Here is a 14,933-nt window from a genome sequence, read left to right on the forward strand (position 1 = left end):
AGGAAAAGCCAGGGAACTATAGATATTGGAGGGAATCTTGAAGGACAGGATTTACATGTATTAGGATAAACAAAGGCTTATTCGGGATAGTCAGCATGGCTTTGTTCATTGGAAACTGTGTCTCACTAACTTGATTTAGTTTTTTGAAGAAATAACAAAGAGGATTGATGAGGGTAGACTGGTGGACATGATCTATATGGATTTCAGTAAGACTTTCAACAAGGTTCCTCATGAGAGTCTGGTTAGCAAGGTTGGATCTCATGGAATACAGGGAGAACTAGCCATTTGGATACAGAACTGGCTAAAAGGTAGAAGAAACGTGTATTGAGTTTGCTTTTCAGACTGAAGGCCTGTGACCAGTGCACAAGGATCGTGCTAGGCCCACTGCTTTTCGTCATTTATATAAATGATTTGGATGGGAGCATAGGTGGTATGGTTGGTAACTTTACAGATGACACCAAAATTGGAGGTGTATTGGAGAGCGAGGAGTTCCACAGGATCTTGATGGGCTGAGGAGTGGCAGATGAAGTTTAATTTAGATAAATGTGAGCTGCTATATTTTGGAAAGGCAAATCAGGGTAGGAAGTATATAGTTAATGGTGAGGTCCTGGGGAGTGTTGCTGAACAGAGACATTGGAGTGTAGGTGAAAGTGAGGACTGCAGATGCTGAAGATCAGAGTCGACAGTGTGGTGCTAGAAAAGCACAGCAGGTCAGGCAATATCCGAGGAACAGGAGAATTGATGTTTCGGACATAAGCCCTTCATCAGGCATGCCTGATGAAGGGCTTATGCCTGAAAAGTCGATTCCCCTGCTCCTCAGATACTGCCTGACCTGCTGTGCTTTTCCAACACCACATTCTTGACATTGGAATGTAGGTTCATAGTTCCTTGAAAGTGGAGTCGCAGGCAGATAGGATAGCAAAGAAAGCATTTAGTATGCTTTCCTTTATTGGTCAATGCATTAAGTGTAGGAGTTGGGAAGTCATTTTGCAGCTGTACAGGACATTGGCATACTCACACTTTTGGAACACTGTGTGCAATTCTGGTCTCGCTGCGATAGGAAGGGTATTGTGAAACTTGAAAGGGTTCAGAAAAGATTTAGAATTGGAGGGTTTGAGCTATAGGGAGAGGATGAATAGGCTGGGGCTATTTTCCCTGGAGCATCGCAGGCTGAGAGGTGATCTTATAGATGTTTATAAAATCGTGAGGGGCATAGATAAGGTAAATAAACACAGTCTTTTCCCTGGGGTGGGGGAGTTCACAACCAGAGGGAATAGGTTTATGTTGAGAGGAGAAAGATTTAAAAGGCACCTAAGGGCAACCTTTTCACACAGAGGGCGGTGTATGTATGGAATGAGTTTCCAGAGGAAGTGGTACAACATTTAAAAGGCATCTGGATGGGTATATGAATAGGAAGGGTTTAGAGGGATAGGGGCCAAATGCTGGCAAATGGGACTAGATTAATTTAGGTTATATGGTCGGCATGGATGAGTTGGCCTGAGGGGTCTGTTGCTGTACTTACATCTCTGTCTCTATGATTCCATCCTCTCCAGTGGTTAGCACTGCTGCCTCACAGCGCCAGAGACCCAGGTTCAATTCCCGCCTCAGGCGACTGACTCTGTGGAGTTTGCACGTTCTCCCCGTGTCTGCGTGGGTTTCCTCCGGGTGCTCCGGTTTCCTCCCACGTCCAAAGATGTGCAGGTCAGGTGAATTGGCCATGCTAAATTGCCTGTAGTGTTAGGTAAGGGGTAAATGTAGGGGTATGGGTGGGTTGCGCTTCGGCGGGTCGGTATGGACTTGTTGGGCCGAAGGGCCTGTTTCCACACTGTAAAGTAATCTAATCTAATCTATAATCTAATCCATTATGTATTAGCCAAGCTAATATATCATCAGCAATGCTATAAGTTCTTATCTTCTGACACCTCACCACAACCCCGTTCCAACTCCAAATACAATCAGTTCTTCTGTAACATGATGGTTGTACTCTTTGCAACCCACTGTTATATGAAAATTGTGCTTTAGAAACATCACTTAAGGTGTTAGTGCTGTAATCGCGTTACAACCAACATACATTTTAAAACTTTGCACCATAGATACAGTGTCCTCAATTCATCAATCATGTTACAGCAAATTCATGTTGACTAAATGCACATTCTAACAGGACGACACGGTGGCTCAGTGGTTAACACTGCTCCATCACAGCGCCAGGGACCTGGGTTCGATTCCAGTCTTGGGCAACTTTAAGTGGAGTTTGCACCTTCTCCCCGTGGGATTCCTCCCACAGTCCAAAGATGTGCAGGTTATATGAATTGGTCATGATAAATTGCCCATAGTGTTCAGGGTTAGGTGCATTCATCAGGGGTAAATATAGGATAATAAGATAGGGGAATGGGTCTGGTAGGGTTACTCTTCGGAGAGTCGGTGTGGACTTGTTGGGCCGTGGACCTGTTTCCACACTGCAGGGAATCTATGCTTCTATGACCTGTACACTACATCTGTTGGTTTCCATTTATTTACTCTGAGTGAAGAACTCACTCCTCAGATCGGGCTGAGGCGTGAAATGTGGCCAGAAAGGGAAATGCGACACAAGTCTACAGCACACTGTGAAAAACTATCTGTTAAGCTCCACTCATTAGCTAATCTACTGTGCAGCTTTTGTGGATCTCTGAAACATCCTGCAGCTTAATGGAGCTCTGTTTATCTACAGACTTGTGTTGGTTGCCAGCCATCAAGTTACATTTGGACTTTCATTTAACTTGACAATGAATCTTTTGTTCCACTGGCCCACAGGTGGGCATCAGGGAACCTCAAGTGGTGCAGAGTTTTAAGGTATTGTTTATTTTGAGTTGCTGCTGCAACCAACAGATCTTGATGTATTCCAGTATTCGTTTCATACAGCAATTAAAGTCAGACCAATCCAAACTCCCCCTTATGCTTAAGACTGGACAAACCAGCAAAAATAAGAAATAAAAACACAAAAGAAAGTCTTGCTTTTTAGAATGTCCCAAAGCTCCTCACAACCAATGAGATTTATTCTTTGAAGTGTGGTCACTGAGTTGTCAGAGTTGGGGAGAGTGTTTTTGACCCTTAGCTAGTGAGCAGTTTATACAGCTTGGTATAATGCAATTAATAATGCCAGTATTTCTCAATAGTGAGTGAAAGTTTTTGTGTTTTTTATTTGATTTGCAGATGATTGCCAGAGGAAAGAATGCTTCAGAACTCTTTCCTGCAGTGGTGAAGAATGTTGCCTGCAAAAACATTGAGGTAAGTGAAATTTCTCACTCCATTATGAGTGTGAAGGGATTTAGAGAATGAGCCTCCTAAAATCACCAGAGTGAACTACAGTAGCAGAGTGTTTTTCTCTTTTTTTTATGGAATGTGGGTGGCACTGGGAAGACTAGTATTTGTTGCCCATTCCTCATTGCCCTTTAACTGAGTAGGAGTCATCTTTTTATTTCCTCTTTTTATATCATCTATCCTTTACTGCTGCTGGATCAAAATCCCAGAACTCCCTCCTTAACGACATTTTATATCGACACTACTTGGACTACAGCAGATCAAGAAAGCTCCTCACCACCTTCTCCAGGGCAATTAGAGATGGTCAATAGCAATGTCCACATCCCATGAACAAAAACAAAATTACTGAGTTCACTCCATTTGTTTAAAGTATTCAGCTCTTTCTTCCCCAGGTGCAGTCTCACCAAGGCTTTTTTAAAAAGTTGCAACAAAACTTCTCTACTCTTGTTTTCAAAACATGTTGCAAGAAAAGCCAATAGACCATTTGTTTTCCTACTTGCTTGCCACACATGCATGTAAACCTTCAGTGACTCTTGATGAAGACATCAGTCTCTTTAAACAAAAACATTTCCCAATCTCTCACCATTTCAGAAATACTCGGAATTTTTGTTTCTCTTACCGAAGTGTATAACTCCATATTTTCTCCACATTGTATTCCGTATGCTAAATCTTTTCCCATGCTATCAGTCTCTTGTTGAAGCACTTTTGTAATCTTCTCACAACTCACCTTCCTATCCTTGCTTTTGCGTCAATGGTAAACATGGCAAATATTATATTTGATCACTACATCAAATCTCATTGACCATTTGCAGTAGGCAGCATACCAATAATACTCAACCAGCTCTTAATTACAAGGCTCAGAACAGTGTATCCATCAATAGATGTGACCCTGCTATTGGACATAATTTAGTAAATATTTTGGACTGTGCTAAAAATTACACCAGAAACCAATCAGGGAACACATATTCCATGAGGTCCAGTTGGCTGACCTTGTTACAAACACTACAGTTACAACTTCAAAAACCCCCTAAAAGGCTTGTCAGATGTGATTTCCTATTTCTAAATCCATGATGACTCTGTTCAACCACATCATTATTTTCTAAGTTACCAGTTCTTGCATTTCCTTTCATAGATTCTAGTGTTTTCCCCTCTACCACTAGGGAAAATTCTTCTAGGCCTTGACAGGGTAGATGCAAGAAAGATGTTTCCCTGTCTAGGAATGGGTCTGGAACTAGGGGGCACAGTCTCAGAATAAAGGGCAGGACAAAGACTGAAATGAGGAATTTATCGATTCAGATGGTTGTGAATATTTGAAGTCTCAGTTATTCAGTAGTTCAATTCAGAGATCAGTAGGTTTCCAGATGCTAAAGATATGAAGGAATATGGTGGGAACATGCATAAAGGTAACAATTCAGCCATGATCTGGTTGAATGGCAGAGCAGGCTTAAGGAGCCAAGTGGTTTCGTAGAATCATAGAATCCCTTCAGTGTGGAAACAGGCCCTTCAGCCCAACAAGTCCACACTGACCCTCTGAAGAGTAACCCACCCAGACCCATTCCTCCTACCCTATATTTACCCCTGACTAATGCACCTAACCTGCACATTACTGAACACTATGGGCAATTTAGCATGGCCATTTCATCCAACCTGCACATCTTTGGATTGTGGGAGGAAACGGGAGGAAAACCCACACAGATACGGGGAGAATGCAAACTCCGCACAGACAGTTGCCTGAGGCTAGAATTGAACCTGAATCCCTGGCGCGGTGAGGCAGCAATGCTAACTACTGAGCTGCCATGCTCTACTACTACTCTACAACTACTCCTATTTCCTATGTTCTCGCTATGCTATTTCAGAACAAATTTAAAAGTTAGCCATAGCTCAGTGGAGTGGAGTCAAATGCAGACCAGACCAAATAAGAACAGCAGATTTCCTTCTTTGAAGGGGTATTAGTGAAGAACATTCCTTCTTACTAATTCAGGGAATATGGGCTTTGCTGGCTGGGTCAGCATATATTGTACATTCTTAATATCCTTGTGAAGGTAGTGGTAACCTGCCTTTTTAAATTGCTGCAGTCCATTTATGTAATTAGATTCCCTACAGTATAGAAACAGGCCATTTGGCCCAACAAGTCCACACCGACCCTCCAGTGGATAACCCACTCAGACCCATTCCACTACCCTATATTTATTCCTGACTAATGCACCTAACGCTATGGGCAATTTAGTATGGCCAATTCACCTAACTTGCACATTTTTGAATTGTGGGAGGAAACCGAATCACGGGGAAAATATGCAGACTCCACGCAGACAGTTGCCCGAGGCGGGAATCAAACCTGGGTGCCTGGCGCTGTGAGGCAGCAGTGCTAACCACTGTGCTGCCCAAAATGACATCCAAAGTGCTGTTAGGGAGCGAATTCCAGCAACCTGAAGACACAGCAATATATGTCCAAGTCAGGAAGAGGAAGGTGAAAATACTTAATAGGAGAGCTCTTGGAAAACAGTGACAGGATTAAACAGTCAGAGTGGATTTACAAAGGGGAAAACTTGCTTGATAAACCAAATAGAATTTTTTTGAAGCTATAATTATTTGATAAGGGATGACAGGTGGGTGTGTTTTATTTGGACTTCCAGAAGGCTTTTGATAAGATTCCACATAAAAGACCTAGGATATAAAATTAAAGTGCATGAGATCAGGATTAGTGTACTGACCTGGATAGAAAATTGGTTGGCTGACATGAAACAAAAAGTGTAGGAATAAAAGAGCCTTTTTCTAAATAGCAGGCAGTGACTAATGGGGTATCAAAAGATGAGTTTAACGCCAGTTATTTACAATATATATGAATGTTTTAAATGAGGGAACCAAATGGAAGATCTCCAAGTCTGAAAATGACACAAAGTTGAGTTGAAGGGTGAGCTGCGCGAACAATACAGAACTGCTTCAGTGTGACTTACACAAGTTGAGTGAGTGGGTAAATGCATGGTAGATGATGTATAATGTGGATAAATGTGAGGTTTTCCACTTTGGTAGCAAAAACAGGAAGGTGAATGAAAGCAAGCATGCAGGTACAGCAGGCAATGAAGAAAGCTAATAGCATGCTGGCCTTCATAACAAGAGGAATTGAGTATAGAAGCAAAGAGGTCCTTCTGCAGCTGTCCATTAAAGGATTGGACACTCTGGAGGCAGGAAGCATGTTTCCGCTGATGGGTGAGTCCCGAACCAGAGGACACAGTTTAAAAATAAGGGGTAGGCCACTTAGAACAGAGTTGAGGAGAAACTTCTTCACCCAGAGAGTGGTGGGTGTATGGAATGCTCTGCCCCAGAAGGCTGCGGAGGCCAAGTTTCTGGATACTTTCAAGAAAGAGTTGGATAGAGCTCTTAAGGATTGTGGAATCAAGGGTTATGGGGATAAGGCAGGAACAGATACTGATTCAGAATGATCAGCCATGATCATAATGAATGGTGGTGCTGGCTCGAAGGGCAGAATGGCCTCCTCCTGTACCTATTGTCTATTGTGATTATTACCTGAATGTGATAGATTGAGAAAGAGTGTGGTGTTGGAATAGATGTCCTTGTACACCAATGCTGAAAGTAGGCATGCAGGAGCAATTGGCAATGAAGAATGCAAACCGTATGTTGGCCTTCATAGTTTGTACAGGGTCGTGATGAAACAGCACCTGGAGTATCTGTCTAGTTTTGGTCACCTTACCTGAGAAAGGATGTTCTGGCCATGGAGAAAGTGCAACAAAGGTTTACCAGACTGATTCATGGGATAGCAGGACTGATGTATGAAGAGAGATTGATTGATTAGGACGATATCCTCTGGAATTTGGAAGAATGGGGGCATTTTCACAGAAACTTAGAAAATTCTAACAGGACTAGACAGCGTAAATGCAGGAAGGATGTTTCCAATGACCAGAACTAGGGGTCACAGTTTAGGAATACGGGGGAAGCCATTTAGGACTGAAATGAGGAGAAATGCCTTCACTCTGACAGTGGTCAGCCTGTAGGATTCTTCCTATAAAAGTGGTTGAAGCCAAACTTTGAAAATCTTCAAGAAGGAGTTAGATATTGTTCTTAGATCAGAAGGAATCATAGAGTATGGGGAGAAAGCTAGAGCAGGACACTTGATTTGGATGACTTTCCTTAGTTCATTGAATTTATATTCAATATTAATTCCGAAGATTAACAGCCAACCAGGTGCTTTACCAGGAATAAAACTGGGTGCAGGGTTGAATTTAAAACATGTTGGATTTTGTATTTTTCGGTTGTGATTTGAAAACCTTTTGCGATTTCATGGTCAATTCTTTCTCTTCCACCTTAACCCCCACCCCGGCCTTTGCAGGTAAAGAAGTTGGTTTATGTTTATCTGGTTCGATATGCAGAGGAGCAGCAGGATCTGGCTTTACTTTCCATCAGCACCTTCCAGAGAGGATTAAAGGTCATTATTGTCAATCTTACAGTGACTTGTTATTGAATGTTACCGAGAAACTATCTCCTTTTCCTGTTGTAGCTGTTTGAAGTTATTTATATTTATTTACTCAATGCAATAATGGTCCAGGTAAGAGTTATTAGCACAACAGAGCATAGTCACTCTGGAGGAGGATATTGACTCTGGAGTAATCATTGGGTTGTCAATATATTACATGGTTTACAGGCAAAGTGGCTTGAACCAATTATCTTCCTTGCCAATGGGGAAATCACATATGTCTCTCTTTGTCTTTTTCTGTAACTTGAAAAAGAAGCTTCCCTGTTTCAGACGGCCTGTATTTCACTGTGAAGGTGACAGCCATGTGATATTATTGTTAAACTATTAATCCAGAGACTCAGCTAATGTCTGGGGACCTGGGTTCAAATCCTGCCATGGAAGATAGTGGAATTTGAATTCAATGAAAATATAGAATTAAGAGTCTAATGATGATCATGAATCCATTGTCAATTATTGGAAAAACCCATCTGGTTCACTAATGTTCTTTCGGGAAGGATTTTGTCATTCTCAGCTACATGTGATTCCAGACCCACAACAATGTGGTTAACTCTTAATGGGCAGTTAGGGATGGGTAATAAATGCTGGCCTAGCTAGTGATCCCATCCCATGAATCAATACAAAAAAATTAAAATGTCAGAATCAGTCTCTAAAATAGAAGAAATGCAGAATTTGAAAGAGAAGTTATGTAAATCTCTGACTATGTCAGGAGTAATTACTTTTCCACTTTGGCACTGAACAGCCTTCAGTACTCAACATTGAGTTCAACAACTTTAGAGCACAAATTTTGTCCTCCATTTTGATTACCACCCTTCCCCCATATACATAATTCTGTTCTCAGTACCTATTTTCTGTTATTAACACCTACTCTTCATCCAAATGTCTTCTCTGTTACAATTAGCACTCTCTTTGCCTTTTGCTGTCAGACACCTTTACCATCTGTTCCACTTGCTCCACTTACCCCTTTTGTGAAACAAAGAATTCATAACTTTTTCAGCCCTCTTCAGTTTCAAAGAAGGGTCACTTCGGACCCAAGTGTTAATTCTGTTCCTTTCTCCACAAATGCTGCCAGACTTGCTGAGCATTTTCAGTAGTTACTATTTTTATTTCACAAGTGATTTCTGGGCACCTCACCTCCAGAATGATTTAAGGGTTTTGGAGCAACTGTACCACAGACTCACTAGAACCATATTAGGAAATAAATTCTGGGCCAGGTTGCTTGGACTAGGCTTGTGTTCCTTTGGATATCGCAGATAAGATGTGATCTAATTGGGATGTTCAATTTGATTAAAGGGAATTGGTGGAGTAGATAGTGGTCATTGTGTATTGTAATTCACTCAGGGATTGAGTTGTTGTGGCAAAGAGTACCAGTACACATATGTTGTATCCAGAACTATGGATAGTTATGTTAGAGGCTTCAACTTTCACATGGCTATTAGAAATCTTTCATGTTCTTACTACCTGCCAGTGGTATGTGTTCAAAGGATTTTCACTTGATAGCCAATCCATTCTGAAGAAGAATGTTTGTTGTCTTTCATTTTCTACAAAGGCTGCCAGACTTGCCGTGTTTCTCTGACACTTTCTGCTTTTATTGTTTACAATCAACCTATATGGCCATATTGTGAACATCCCTTTCTTGAGAATTTAGTCCTTCAGTGGGACTTGAAGAAACAGTTGACAGATAGAAACTGTTTCCTCTGTTTGGTGTGAATGGGGAGACGACAACAAGGTGTGTAACCTTAAAATTGCAGCTCGACTGTCTGCAGATGATTAGCTAGATGGATTAGCCATGGGAAATGTGAGGTTAGAGAGATAGGGTAGGAGTTGGGTCTGGGTGACATATGCTTCCTTCTTTTTCTTGACCAAACCCTCAATTTCTCTAGTCCTCCAGCATTCTCTACACCTACCAGCCTTGCCCTTCACCTGAACAGGAGCATGCAGTCTTTGAACTCTCGTTATCTTATTTTTCAAGGCTTCCCATTTTCCTGCCTTGCCTTTCCTTGCGAATATCCGCCACCGCCCACCAATTAACTTCTGAAAGTTCTTGCCTAATACCATCAAAATTGGTCTTCCTCCAATTTAGAAATAACACTTTTAGGTCTGGTCTATCCTTTTCCATCACTATTTTAAAACTCGTAGAATTATTGTCACTAGCTCTAAAGTGCTCCCCAACTGACACATCAATCACCTACCTTGACTTATTTCCCAAGAGTAGGTCAAGGGTTGCAGGTACATCCGCATACAAAATCAAAAAATTTTCTTGTACACGCTTAACAAATTCCTCCCCATCTAAACCCTGAACACTATGGCAGTCGCAGTCTCTGTTTGGGAACTGAGATCTTCTTTCACATTTGTTTCTCAATTTCCTGCTGACCAATGAGGCGGGGGGGGGTCAATAGTACATTCCCAACAAGGTGATCATCTCTTCCTTATTTCTCAGAAATGCCATCTTTCAAAGGGAATAACAGTTCATACTCAATGAGAAATGGGTGCTGATCGGTTAGCAGTTCAACTCTGCATGGTTATAGCCTTGTCCTGAAAAATGTGCCAAGAGCAATTGTACTTATCTCATTTGTTTAATTCAAAAATGGCACAATATCCATGGATGTACCTTTTGACTGCAGACAACAGATTCCTGCATATGAGTATGTGTAGCTTCCAGCATGCATAAGTGAGCCACATTGTGAAATGGACTGATAATCTTAAATTGGTGGTAAGTGTAATTCTTAATACTCTGGATTGTTTTTCCTACTTCTAGGACCCAAACCAGCTGATTCGAGCCAGTGCCCTCCGTGTCCTGTCCAGCATCCGTGTCACAATTATCGTCCCCATTATGATGCTGGCAATAAAAGAGGCTGCATCTGACATGTCACCTTATGTCAGGAAGACAGCTGCCCATGCCATTCCAAAACTCTACAGGTAAAACTTTCACATGATCCCTTGCATTGCCAGACAGTGGGAACTCTTGGAAATTTTGTTGTGTCTTTTATTAATAGACATGAAAACATGTGAAAAATCTTAAATATTAGGGTTCTTGCAGACGCACTAGCAACTGAGAGTAACTATGTTTTGGAGGAATGCCTTTTGTGTTGTATAATTTCTATGGTTCTGTGGAATGGGTGCCAATATAATTGCAAGAAAATGAGGACTGCAGATGCTGGAGATCAGAGTCAAAGAGTGTGGTGCTGGAAGAGCACAGCCGGTCAGACTGCATCCAAGGGGCAGAAGAGTCAATGTTTCGAGCATAAGCTCTTCATTATGCTCGAAACATCTACTCTCCTGCTCCTCAGATGCTGCCTGACTGGCTGTGCTTTCTCAGCACCATACTCTTCAACCCATTATAACTGCACTAACCGAAGACTACAGTGAATGTTCAAAAACTTAAATTTCACCAAGAAGAAAATAACTTGCATGACAACACATAATCCAATTAAGAGTTATTAACACAACAGAGTGTAGTCACTCTGGAGAAGGATATTGACTCTTGAGTAAGCATTGCGTTGTCAATGTATTACCTGGTTTTCAGGTAAAGTGGCTTGAACCAATTATCTCCCTCGCCTATGGGGAAATTGCATACATCTCGCTTTGTCTTTATCAGTAGCCTGAAAAAAAACCTTTCTGTTTCAGCTTGCCCTGAATTTCACTGAGGAGGTGATGGCCTTGTGATATTATTGCTAGACTTTTAATCCAGGACCTGGGTTCGAATCCTGCCATAAAACATGGTGGAATTTGAATTCAATAAAAATCTGGAATTAAGAGTCTCTGAATTTTCTGTTAATGTTCAAAGACTTACGTTTCACCAAGAAGAAAATAATTTACATGGCCACATTGTGGGGGTCTTTTGTGACCTCGGGATTTTCCAAAGTGCTTTATTGCCAACAAAATACTTTTGAAGTATTAACTCAATCTTAATGCAGGAAGCAGAATAAGTCAATTTATGTACAACAAGCTCCTCCAGACAGCGATGGGATAAATGATTTAGAAAGGACATTTTGAAGAATTCCATAGCGTAATGTATAATAAGGCTCACATGATATATTCCTAGTTACTAGGTTACTAGTAGTTACTAGGTGTTTTCATGCATAATTAACAAAATCAATAATCATTTTTAGAATGTTAAAAATCACACAACACCAGGTTATAGTCCAACAGGTTTAATTGGAAGCACTAGCTTTTGGAGCAACACTCCGAACCTGATGAAGGAACGGCGCTCTGAAAGCTAGTGCTTCCAATTAAATCTGTTGGACTATAACCTGGTGTTGTGTGATTTTTAACTTTGTACACCCCAGTCCAACACCGACATCTCCAAATCATTTTTAGAATGAGCTAGATTAAATTTGTTGATATAATTTACTGGTTTACCAATTATCAATTGGTAAATTACCAAAGTAATACTGTCACATCAGTAGAATGTGATATGAAATTGTGGGAAGATCTTCACTGTAAATACATGGAAATCTGGGTGCAGTTCAGCATTTGTTAACACCTGTCAATGATTCAGGACCTTTCATTCCCATTGGTGAAGCTTGTTTGTTTGACTTAGGTAGTTCAGTGTTTTTTTTCCTTACTCTTTCATTGAATGTGGACAATAAAGGAAAGGCCAGCATTGTTCATTCCCAATTTACCTTGAATTGAATTGTTAGGCCATTTCAGAGGGGAGTGGAGAGTCGATTACTTTGCTGTGGGTCTGGAGTCATGTGTTGGCCAGACTTAGTAAAGAAAGCAGATTTCATTCCTCAAATGCCATTAGTGAAACAAATCAGTTTTTATGACTCATTGATATTTCATGGTCATTATTATTGAGACTAGCTTTTTAGTTCCAGATTTATTAATTTAATTTAAATTCCATGAGCTGTTATGGTAGTGTTTGAATCTGTGTCCCCAGAGCATTTGCCTGGGCTTCTGCATTACTGGTGAAGTGACTTTGCCATTATGCCACCATCTCCGCTTCATTCTCTTTTTTTTACTGCTCCACCACTGCCATTTTTTGCTAGTCTAGACCATAGGTGAGTTGTGTCTATCTGCTAATTTCATCAGGAACTCCCTGGGAACTTGAACTGTCAGGGCTGCTTGCAAAGACATATTAGATTGACCTTTCCATTTAAATGGGCCTTCAGTGGAGCAGAGAAAGTGGCCACAGGGTAATCATTGCTCAGTACTAAGTTGATCCTGACTTCGTGCTCCCCTCTGTTTTGTTACAGTTTGGACCAAGATCAGAAAGACCAGTTAATCGAGGTGATTGAGAAGCTGCTGGCTGACAAAACCACGGTAAGGAAGCAATGCTGAGAAGTTCAGATCCTCATGGTAGGCCAGGAATCTTGTTGTGCTTGGCTATTTATAACCGAACTTAACATCTGTCTTTCCAACAGAACATAAAAGTTTCATAGTCTTCTGGAACACTCACTCAATTGACATATGGAGCTAATTTCTGTGTAACGTTCTGTGTCCTTGAATTCAATTTAATAATAAGTTGCTTAAGGAAGGATGTTGGACACAGTTCAAAAAAAGTTCACTTTGTTGATTCCTGGAATGGAAGTATTTTGTCTTATGAGAAAAAATTTAGCAATTTGGAACCGTGCACACTGGAGTTGAGAAGAATGAGAGGTGATCTTATTGGAAAGCATAAAATTTGGATTGGATATAACAGGTTAGATGCTAAGAGTATGTTTCTCTCTGTTGAAGGGGAATGTAAAATGCGGGGAGGGAGGACACAATTCTAGAATAAGGCGTCGTGTATTTCGATAAATAGGAATTTCTTCTCTCAAAGGACCATAGCTTTTGGAAATTCTCCCACTGAGCCATGGAGGCTGAGTCATTGAAAATATTCAAGGCTGAGTTAGACAGTTTTCAATCAAAAAGGAAGTTGAGTGTTATAGGAGCAGGCTGGAAAGTAAAGCTGAGACCGCAATCAAGTAAGCTATGATTTTATCAAATGGCAGAACAGACCTAAAAGGCCATATGGTTTACTCCTGCTCCTAATTTGTGTCCTTATTTATTGAATGGCCTCTCCCACCTACTTCAGTGATCTTTCCTAACTGCTAAGCTCTATCACCCGAAAAAAGAAAAGTCTGATCCACCCGAAAAAAGTCTGATCCATTTTGATCAGAGTAATAGAAAGGCAACTTTTAGATATGGACAGAAACTTGGGAATGCTTTTGTGCAGAGGGAGCTAGGTGTCCCTGTGCTATTAAAGTAGCAACCCAGAGAACTTGAGCCCAGTTGTCATGCAAGCTGAGAGTTTGAATTTGGTTTTAAAACAATATTGTGGAAATGATAAGCAATTGTCAGTTTTTTAAAAAGACTGTGATTCTGTTGTTAAATGCTCCAACTGGTCCCCTGATGCAATTTATGCTAAAAATGTGATGCCAGCCCCATAGCAACATGCTTGACATGGTAACTACCCTCAATATGACATCTGCAGACTACTCATCTGAATAGGTCTTCTTCAGTGAAATAGGGATGACCAATAAATGCCAGTCATCTGCAAAAAAAACGGATAAGTCTGATCCATTTTGATCAGAGTAATAGAAAGGCAACTTTTAGGTATGGACAGAAACTTGGGAATGCTTTTGTGCAGAGGGAGCTAGGTGTCCTTGTGCATGAATTGTAGGAAACTAGTACGAAAGGGTTTGACGTAAGAAAAGAGATTGAGCTGTTTCAGCTTATACTCTGGAGTTTAGAAGAATGAGAGGAAATCTGCTTGAGGTTTATAAGATACTAAAGAGGATTGACAAAGTAAATGTGTAAAATCTAGAATGAGAGGCCATAGTTTTAGGGTAAGGAATAACAGATTTAGAACTTACTTTTCTCAAACGATGGTGAATAGACAGATCTGCTATTTAAGAGAGGGTCTGTTGAAAGTACGCAGTTAGTAAGCTGAGACACAGTCCAAGTCAGTATCTAATTAAGGGAATTTAACATGGGAATTCAGTGCAGAGGGGAAAAGATGCTTTTTGCTTGCCTTGTTTTGGGTCATAGTTCTCAAGATTCTTTTCAAATAGAATAAATTGAAGCCCAGGATCTGGGCCCAGCACAAAAGAGTGACATCACAGGTAAACCGTAATGTTCATTGGTTGGTGGTAGCTACTAATTTGACTGTCTATTATAAATTACTTTCAGATTGAAGGTAAATAGAGGAAATCTATACAGG

General features: G+C 40.8%; 1 protein-coding gene across 6 annotated transcripts in view; it reads left to right on the plus strand.

Annotated features, from left to right (window-relative positions):
- LOC122542597 (AP-3 complex subunit beta-2) overlaps window positions 1-14,933 on the plus strand; it is a 240,980-nt gene that overhangs the window by 104,333 nt on the left and 121,714 nt on the right. For all 6 annotated transcript variants that reach the window (XM_043680543.1, XM_043680547.1, XM_043680545.1 and 3 more), the window contains 4 exons: window positions 3,190-3,264; window positions 7,643-7,738; window positions 10,542-10,702; window positions 12,985-13,051. In XM_043680543.1, coding sequence (XP_043536478.1) covers window positions 3,190-3,264; window positions 7,643-7,738; window positions 10,542-10,702; window positions 12,985-13,051 — 399 coding nt within the window. The remainder of the gene's footprint in view (window positions 1-3,189; window positions 3,265-7,642; window positions 7,739-10,541; window positions 10,703-12,984; window positions 13,052-14,933) is intronic.

This window comes from Chiloscyllium plagiosum, chromosome 40 (assembly GCF_004010195.1).
Source record: "Chiloscyllium plagiosum isolate BGI_BamShark_2017 chromosome 40, ASM401019v2, whole genome shotgun sequence".
NCBI classification, from domain to species: domain Eukaryota; kingdom Metazoa; phylum Chordata; class Chondrichthyes; order Orectolobiformes; family Hemiscylliidae; genus Chiloscyllium; species Chiloscyllium plagiosum.